The sequence below is a fragment of the Crocodylus porosus genome, unplaced genomic scaffold (assembly GCF_001723895.1).
Source record: "Crocodylus porosus isolate Cpor-Errol unplaced genomic scaffold, CroPor_comp1, whole genome shotgun sequence".
Classification (NCBI taxonomy): domain Eukaryota; kingdom Metazoa; phylum Chordata; order Crocodylia; family Crocodylidae; genus Crocodylus; species Crocodylus porosus.
Genome location: NW_017728918.1, coordinates 106362730 through 106372725, shown reverse-complemented (window position 1 = coordinate 106372725; position 9996 = coordinate 106362730). Strand labels below are relative to the sequence as shown.

General features: G+C 45.3%; 1 protein-coding gene across 2 annotated transcripts in view; it reads right to left on the bottom strand.

The window, feature by feature from the left end:
* ENPP3 (ectonucleotide pyrophosphatase/phosphodiesterase 3) overlaps window positions 1-8111 on the bottom strand; it is a 72237-nt gene extending 64126 nt beyond the window's left edge. For both annotated transcript variants that reach the window (XM_019538055.1, XM_019538056.1), the window contains exon 1: window positions 7878-8111. In XM_019538055.1, the coding sequence (XP_019393600.1) occupies window positions 7878-7994 (117 nt within the window). In that variant the 5' untranslated portion in view covers window positions 7995-8111. The remainder of the gene's footprint in view (window positions 1-7877) is intronic.
* Window positions 8112-9996: the final 1885 nt, after the last annotated feature.

The following is a 9996-nucleotide window of genomic DNA, read 5'->3' as shown; positions in this document are numbered from 1 at the left end:
CCCCAATGTCTGGAACGGTCTGCCAGCGGAGGTGGTTCAAGCACCTACATTGAACACCTTCAAGAGTAAATTGGACGCTTATCTTGCTGGGATCCTATGACCCCAGCTGACTTCCTGCCCTTTGGGCAGGGGGATGGACTCGATGATCTCCCGAGGTCCCTTCCAGCCCTGATGTCTATGAAATTTATTAAATCTATTTTAATCTAGGTTTAAAGAAAAAGACATACAGGGCCTTGTTGCACATTACATTTTCAACACATTTTATTTAAACTAGGAATTTCAAAAGATTCAGCCCATGGCACGCTAAGACCTGGCCTGTAAGTCTTGAACCACCCCCACATGCAGCAAACATTATGTTGTAGGCCCAACTCTGTGCACTGAATGTGCTATGAGAAGCCAGAGCCTGGCATGTACTACACGCAGCACTGGTGCCAGACTGGTCCTGTGAGCTGTCTCCAGGGCTGGATTGGGCCAACAGACCATCGCTGCACACCAGAGCTAGCATGCAGGACCAATCCAGTGCAGGCACCACATACAGCTCAGGTACCGCATATAATGCGCTCCCCCGCTTCCCCCCCATGGTGATCCCATGTACCACATGCAATTCAGGACCTGGACCAGGACCATGGTTAGACCCTCCAGAGTGTGTGCTGCATACAGAACCATGTTGGCCAGGTGTGGCAGGACGGCCCCTAGGGGTGCCGTGACCTCCCCTAATATCCCTGTCTACCATGCCAAATCTGGGTCTTTCACATCCTCCGCCTCGCCCACCACGTCTTTGCTCTTATTAGTTCAGTGAAGGAGGCTGCCTTCCTACCCTTCTTGGCACGGGGCTGGTCTTACTGTGCCAGGATTTCCTCTGAGTCCCGGTGCTGGTCTTATCCCGGGGCCAACTCAATACACGCGCCCCCTCCTGGGGCGGCTCTCTCTGACTGCGCTCCTTCTCGCCCAGTCCAGAACCCCAGCAGGCTTACTCCCCTCTCGGGGCTTCGTGTCTCACAGGCAGCGCCCCACTTGGGCCTGCCTCCCTTATATTCTGCGGCCACTCGCATCCTGACCTGCATCCCGCGCTCCCTGTGGTCTCTATGCCCGCACTCAGGTCTGTGGTCGTGCCTCCTGAGCTCGCTGCCCGCCCTGGGGCCCTTACTCGCACTCCTTATGTTCGTCGCCCGCACTCAGGCCTTCTATGCCCCCACTGGGGCCCCTCGCTCGCGCCTCTTGCGCTCGCTGCCCGCACTTGGGCCCTCTATGCCCCCACTGGGGCCCTTGCTCACGCCTCTTGCGCTCGCTGCCCGCCCTCGGGCCTTCTATGCCACCACTGAGCCTGTGGTCACGCCTCGTGTGCTCCCCACCCGCACTAGGGCCTGTCTATGCCCAACCTGGGCCTACGCCCCACTGGGGCTCTTCCAATTGGGGCCTGTCCTGGTAATGCCCACACTGGGCTGGGGTCGGGACCCCCCACTGCTTAGGCCCACCTTCCTGGGCCCACACCCTACTGGGCTTTCACCTCTGCTAGGCTCTTCCCGAAGTCGCCCCAATGGGCTGGGGTCGGGACAGCCCCACACACGGCACCCTCTTGGTGCCAGGAACTCCCCCTCCTTACTGGGGAGCTCCTGCTGAGGCCTCCTCCACCCCTACAGCCTCGCCCGGTCCTGCGGTGTAATACTCACAGCTCCACAAAACTATGTTGGCTCTCTCCAATACCTTTCTCAGGGGTTCTCTCCCTCCCCTTGCATCATTGCAGCGGTCACACTGCCAGCGTAAGCTCTGCTGCTCAGCTCTCCGCCGCAGAGTTCCTGCTCCTGCAGTGGTCAGAGGGGAACTGTTTCTGGCCTCAGCCTTCCCTTCCTTATGAAGGCCAAGCCTCGCCCCCTGGCGGTCAGCTGATCTACTCAGCTCCAACAGCTAACACCTGCTGCCTTACTAACTGGCAGCTAAGCCACTTCTTATCTTCAGTAGCAGGCACCCTAGTGCCCTGCTACACCAGGGCACCCCAAATTGGTTCTGGCATCTGCTACAATTTAATTCAATTCAATTTATTAAGGATTGTGGCTGAAAGCCTTGCTCCCAAATCCAGATATATAACCATAATATAAATTTAAACAAAAATAAAAGAAATGCCAATATAATATAATATAATATAATATAATATAATATAATATAATATAATATAGGGCCAACCATTATAAAAGCATCATTCTTACTCCTGAAATTAACATAATCAAGTAGAAATATGGTGACAAATCAGATCATGAATCTATAAAAATGTTGTGCATAGGTCCACAATTATCACAATAAAAAACAAATATAATGATAAAGTTTATCGGTCATATCAATAGTAAAGGATGTTTAATCGCTTCGTCCTTGTAAGCAAGAATTGCAATTCAGTTTATTAAATATGGATCTGTTTGCTGGAGAAGCCATATTAATTTCTATTTGAGAAGTATGTTAATTTCTGCAAGAACCATGATAAATACTTTCTCCTTATGTCATTATGTGAGGACATTCTAAGACATAATAAATAGTGTCTTCCACTATTTATAAGCTCCTAGACAGGCTCGGCAACATCTTTTAGCCCTTAGAATGGAAAGTCTATATTCAGCCAAAACAGCTGTGGGCATCTGTTCAATCCTGAGTCTAGTCAAAGAGGTTCACCATGTCACGTCCGAGGACCGGTGCACCCTTGACCTGCGAGCCTGGGTCGGCACGACTGGCTGGACATGAGTATGATATGGTGGTTGTACAGGTGGAAAAGCGAGGAGTCAGGGAGTTTAAATGCGTTTCGGTTAAAGATTTATTGTTACTTACACCACAGAAGAGTTGCGGCGTAGGAAGGAAGTCGTGGTTACACAGTGAGAAAGGACAAGTTCAGTTCAGCTTACAGATGCTTTCTCGTTGCACAGATCATAAACTGCTTGGTGCAGGTTTTCAGCAAAGCGTACAGGTAACTTCGGTTTAAAGACGTTCGTGAGCTCTTGGAGAACGGACGAGTCGACAAAAATTCGGATACAACACCTGAAAATTTTTTTTGCCGCAGGTGGGGAGGGGTCAGCGACTGGCCAGGCCACTGACTATGTCTCCTGGGTGTGCGTGGAAGTCTCCGCAGAAGGCGGAAATCTTTCCAAAATTAAAGGTTTTCAGGTAGCCAATCACAACACACCAGGCTTGAATAATTACAGGACTGCCAATTATGACTGTGAGCAGACTTCACGTGTTTCTTACTTCTGCTCAGGTTTCATGCAAGAATGACTGCGCATGTATTTTACATTTAAGCTGGGGGAGGGCTGAATACGGAACTGTGATGACGAAATATGTTATGTTAACCTTTTGACCTTTTTGCCATCGGCAGCTGAAATCAAAGATTTTTCTTTGACACACCATTTAACACTGAGATCCAGCTGTAAATACTTCCCCACAACTCCCCTCCACTACATAGTCTCCCCTCCCGTACATATTTGTTGGTAATTAGATTGAGGGGCGATGCAAGTAGCCCTGGCCACTACAACATCATTCTGCCAAGCTTGAAACCTCCCCACCTGCGGCGAAAAAAAATTTCAGGTGTTGTATCCAAATTTTTGTCGACTCGTCCATTCTCCAAGAGCTCACAAACGTCTTTAAACCGAAGTTACCTGTACACTTTGCTGAAAACCTGCACCAAGCAGTTTATGATCTGTGCAGCGAGAAATCATCTGCAAGCTGAACTGAACTTGTCCTTTCTCACTGTGTAACCACGACTTCCTTCCTACGCCGCAACTCTTCTGTGGTGTAAGTAACAATAAATCTTTAACCGAAATGCATTTAAACTCCCTGACTCCTCTCACTTTTCCACCTGTACGACCACCATATCGTACCTGCGTCCAGCCGGTCGTGCCAACCCAGGCTCGCAGGTCAAGGGTGCACCGGTCCTCGGACGTGACAAATCCCACATTCTAATAATAATATTAGTTAAAATGGAATCTAATCCTGTCTCTAATCTCAAGAAGGATGCAGGAGTTGTAGGAGGAAGACCCAGAAGAGTCCTGAGAAACTTATCCTGAGGTATGTCTACATCATTACTGGCAGTATAATCCCATACTTCAGCTCCACATAGAATCTGAGACACAACTTTGGTTTTATATGCTAATATGGGAGCTTGGACTGATTGTCCTGCTGTGATCTCGTGAAATTTCTTTATAGCCACTGCCAGTTGGGCTGCCTTAGTTTTAACCAACTGAATGTGGTGTTTCCATTATGGAAAAGCTGTAAACATAGTTTCATAGTTTCTAGGGTCGGAAGGGACCTGAACAGATCATCTAGTCCGACCCCCCGCCATGGCAGGAAAGAGTACTGGGGTCAAATGACCCCAGCAAGATGTTCATCTAACCTCCTCTTAAAAACCCCGGAGGTAGGAGCCTGCACCACATCCCTTGGAAGTTGGTTCCAGGCCCTAGCCGCCCTGACTGTGAAATAGCGCCTCCTGATATCTAACCTAAACCTACCCTCTGCCAGCTTGTGACCGTTATTCCTGGTTACTCCTGGCGGTGCTCGGGGGAACAGTGACTCCCCCAATGCCTGCTGATCCCCCCTGACTAGTTTATAACAGGCCACAAGATCCCCCCTCAGCCTTCTCTTTTGGAGGCTGAATAGGTTCAGGTCCCGTAGCCTCTCCATCACACCCAAGTACTTATAGGTTTTAACAACTTGGAGTTTGATTCCTCCCATGCTCAATGGGTATTTTATCAAACTGAGCAGTTACACAATATGCTTATTATGACCTAAAAAAACCGGTTCCTAAGCTTTGGAGCCTTTGAAGATTCCAGTGTGTTATGGGGTGCTATGGAGGCTGGGAGTAACAAACAGCTGTTCGTTGGTCCCAGGCCCACCAATGCAACCCAGCTTGTTTAAGGCTCTGTTGCAATGCTGAGTGCCACAAGCAGCTGTTTGTCAGTTCCAGCACTCCCAACTGCACTGGAAGTACCACTTGCCAGAAAAGTGCCAGCTTTGCTACACTGTGATGGTATTTTGGGATGGATTTTACAGCTTGAATGCTCAGATGCTAGAGTTTTAAGAGCAGTTAATATGTCCTAAGTGTAACATACAGCAAGGGCCATATAAACACACCATATTTTTCACATACAACATGCACCTTTTCCCCAAAAAACAGCTGCTGGAAAATGAGTGTGCATCCTATGTAAGGAATACAGAAAGTGTAGGTTATGCCACTTACTGCATGAAACTTAAAATCTACAGTGATACACAGAGAACAGATCAATGCACTAGCTTAGCTCCCTAGCTGCTGCTACTCTGTTACTTACTACAAGGAAAGACCTTTCTTCACATGCCTTTCAGAAACAAGGTGTGCATTATGTTCCAAGGAGTGCTGCATGTGAGAATATATGGTATAGACGCATGCACCCATGCGTGCACCCACACACACTTACTAGCTTCCTCAGTACTAAAATTATTTTCTCTCAGGCATCATCTTCTGAACATGGGTCCTTACCCACTTTCCTTTCTTTGAAACACTTGAGAAAAAAGATAGGCCGCACAGCATGCCCACCGGGTCTTCAAGATGAGGCCCTAGTGAACCAGGCTGAAAGTAAATTCTAACCATAAAAGTGTGTCTCAGAAACATGATGCAGGTCACAGCAGCCAGACCAAAAGAGGTGGACGTTTAGCAAGGAGAGAAGGAGTGGGTGTATGGGTAAGGGTTGAGTGGGTAAGCAAGCCAGGAAGCAGCATGCAGTGCAGGACTTAGGGAAAAGCGCCAGGGAACCAACAGCATTTTGGTATGAAAGGCAGACTCATGGTCGTGGGTGACTGGTGCTTCCCAAGTCTGTCGGGGCAACAGATTGCCGATGGAGGAGACAGGGGGGTCCTAATATAGTGGCCGAGCCTGGAACCACTAGAGATGAAACCAGCAAAACCGGAAGTGCAATTCTGCCAGCACTTCTGGTTTCACGGCTGGTGCTTCCAGGGGGTGCACAGCCAACCTCAGGAGGTGCGCATGCACCTGTGTGCACCCCCTACGCATCGCCAATACTCATGGCCACTATAACTGTGAAGAGAAGGAAGAGGGATAAAGTGTGGTCAGCGGAGATGAGGCTAGCAACTGCAGAGGAGTAGCTTGCAGGGAAGCAAAGTACCCCCTGAGGGAAAAAGGAGCAAAAACAGTTCAAGCTTCCTGGGATTCTATAGTATTTTGGGTACTCATCTAGGACAATGCATTTCCTGCCCTTTTGCCATGGTGTCCGGGCTTAGTCTTTAAATTCTGCTTCGTATTTGGCAATTTTTTATCACTAAGATTTAAAGGCATCTGAAAGTCTAATAAAAAGTATGCTGATGTTTTAAGTCTAACGGTCACTGTGGCAAAGCATCTTATTCTGTGATGAGGGCTTTGGGGACAGGAATAGAAAAAAATTTTATATGTACCAAATTAAAATACACTTTATACAAATCATATAACACATAGCCTTTGATATGCAAAAACAGTATTGCATTATTTACATAAAACCCCTTAATATCTGGGCATGCATCATTAAAGTATACATACAGCATTACCTCCAGCTCAGATTACACTGCACATATGCTAGACTGTTAGGAACAAGTAGTGTAGAAAATATCTTTAAAACAATTATTCAATTGAGAGGCAAGCATTATTAATTTAACAGATTCCAGTGTGTATACCTTATCCACAAACAATGATGCATGAAATATAGTGGCTGAATCCTTCTATAGTAGGATTTTTTTCAACAGCTATCACTGTAATCTTGGAGAATAAGAATAATTACTAGATATTTTAGAATATAATTATGCTGTACTTCAGAAACCTCCTGGCAACTCAACTTTTTCTACTAAGCTTCCCCTTATATTTTTATTTTTTGTTCACATTGTCATTGACAATAGATTTGATTTTATTTAAAAAGAAAAGCATTGGTGGACCTGATTCCTCTTTGGTACCTAATATTGTAACTGTCATCACAGTTTATGCTGTCACACTATATGGTTAATCACAGTTTGTTTTGCCCTGTTTGAAGTTGTTCTCTTTGTTGAGATAATGCTGAGCAGTGTCATAAATTGCTTTCTGTGGCAGTGTATACTGTCATTCAGACTTTTCTATATAGCTTTGTTTTTATTATTATAAGTGAAGTTTCTAGTTTCAGAACCCCACAGTTTTCCTAACTCAATATTTGGTGTTTTTCAAGTCCCAGCTCTCAGAGGCTAGTGATTACATGAAAATCTCAGTTTTCATTGAAAAAAAAAGTTCTTGCCTTTGTGGTTGCAAACAAAAGCCTGAAAATATGCACTGAGTGTACACAAAGGGTCAAAAACAGAAAGCTAATAACAACAATTCCAGATTTATTATTTATACAACAATCTCATTATTTTAAGTCAATATCATAATATTAGTGGAGGGGGTCATTCAGAATATTGTTAATGTTTGGAGCTGCATAATACAATATGCAACCCCATTCACTGCCATTTCCCCATACCTCACCATCAGGATGTTATTTACTAGTGACTTGCCTGATTATTAGGATTTGCTAATGTTGTATCTGAATACATACAAACAACATTAAAGTGTTGTTTAGGCATCAACACAAGAAGCTATTTTTTCTCATTTTAAACAGGAATACAACATATAAACATTAAATATATGTCTAATTGGTTGCTAGGACAAAACAAATAACAAAACAATGTTACAACAGAGGGTGAGAGAATGTACTACCTTATTCATTCTGTGTTTAAATTCAACCCCAATTCCAAGTATTTCTTGTACAGATTCATACAGTTAGATAAAATACAATTAAACTTATCTCCAACAAATGTAAAGTATATCAAGTAATAATAACAACTGAGAATTCTTAAGAATAAAAGAAAGAAAAGGTATTACTTACTCCACTTAGTATCTTGTATTTCAAAAGTGTGCTTTTCTTAACAGGTTGCTCTGTTTGTAAATTCACTAACTCCATCCTGCTGTTTTGAAATGTGCTGTGTTCATTGTCCGGTAGCATTTGGCTGTTATTTGTCTCTTACTTCTGACTCTGCTATATACCTTTGTTTCTTTTTTCTTTAGTGTGGCTACTCCTAGCATTCATATGAGCGTGAACTGAAGTCACTGTAATTTCAGGATTGTGATGAGGTCATAGTCCTTGAGTGATAGGGTTACAGAAAGGCACATTAACAGTGAAATCCACTCAGTAAGGTCAAAGTTTGAAAAGCACTATCATGGGGGGGGGGTGGTGATTAAAGATACGGGCACTTCTTGGAAATCTGAAGCAGCAAAGTGATCACACACAAAATGGTATCAGTGAAATGCAAACTTTTGATTAACAACCTTTCCTTAATTCAATATGCAATGTTTAATTCTCAGAATCGCATTAAAATATGTTAAGTCAAATCAGGTTTATATAACAGCATTCTGATATTGAATTCTAACTTATAACACTGTGCTTTTATTCATGCCGCTATATTCTGAACTCTTGTCTTTTTTCGGTACTATGCCATTCCCTTCCCGTCTTTCCAGTCCTCCTTAAGATATGCTTCCTTTATAGCTTCAGTCAAAACCTATCAGCAACCTATATAAGCTAAAACATTGTGTATTGCCAAAACTAATGTAGGTGCTTAAAAACCATGAGATTTCTCCTTTTAAAAAAAATACAGTTTGGTGTCTTGTAGGGCTGTGCAAAATGGCTCTGTTCCTTTTCGACTTGAGTTTCAAGGTTTTGACAGAACGGTGGTTCGTTCTGAATTTCATTTCGATTAGAAACCGCTGTTTCATTTTGTTTCATCTAAAAAGTGACGCTGTTTCAATGTTTAGCCCATACAGTATAACGGGGAAGCTCAAAACAGCCTCTCTCATCTGGCAGGCAGATGGGGGCCCACAACCCCAGAAGGGCTGTGGGGGCTGTGCCAGTCCTCCTGGGACTGCAGGCCCCTGATCTGCCTGCCAGATGAGGGAGGGAAGCCGGGTGCTGCTGCCTGGGACTGGGGAGCTGGGGAAGGGAACTGAGCCCTATCGCTCAGTTCCCCTCCCCAGTGCTGGGATCAATCAGGCTGAGAAAAGGAACTCAGCCCAGGTGGGCTCAGTTCCCTTCCCTTTCCTGATAGTAGGACTGGGGAGGGAAACTGAGTCAGTGGGCTGAGTTGCCTTCCCCAGCCTGATCGCAGCACTAGGGAGGGGAACTGAGCCTTCCCCTGTGCTGTGATCTGTTTCCCACAGCCTGGCCATAGGAGGCAGGGAGAGCCAGGGCTGCTGAGCCACATGGGGCTGAGTGCAGCCCTAGTTCTCCCCTGTCTCCCACCTGCTGGCTGCTTCGAAACTCAAAACATTTTGAAACTTTCAAAATGTTTTCATTAGCCTCATTTTGTTTTAAGGCCATTTTGAAGCCCTTCATTTCAATTCAGTTTAGCTGTTTCAAGCTCAAAATGAGTCGAAACAGCGTCAAATTGAAACAGCCAGCAAAATTTCGCACAACCCTAGTATCTTGTTCACTGGGTATTGATCACATTACCTCCGCAATTACAAAGCCTAAAAAAATATTTAAATGAAAGTTTAGCTTCTCAATACTCAAACAGCTCTAATAGAGTGGAGGTCCTGAGAATAATATGAAATATTGCAAGACTTTTGATAAAAATCACAAACGTAACCATGCTGACCCCATTCTGAAACAATTATACTGATTTCACTGGGGCCAGTTTTTTACCCCAAGTAATTTGACTGCATTGCCTTTATCTGATGAAGGATCTAATCCAGGGGTTTTCAACTTTTTAAAATAAGTGTACCCCCAGCAGCCTGATTTTCAGTAAGTGTACCCGGGGGGGAGGGGGGGAGTGGCCAGATGTGGAACAAGGGGTGATAGCGATTGGCTGGACGTGGAGCAGGGGGTGGCAAGCAGCAGAGTGGCAGCAGAGCAGCATCTGTGTGGCCCTGCTCTCACCCGACCCTGGCCCTGCTCCTGTGAGGCAGTGGCACACGGTGACAGCACTCCACCCTTGCCTGCCCCCATGCAGAGA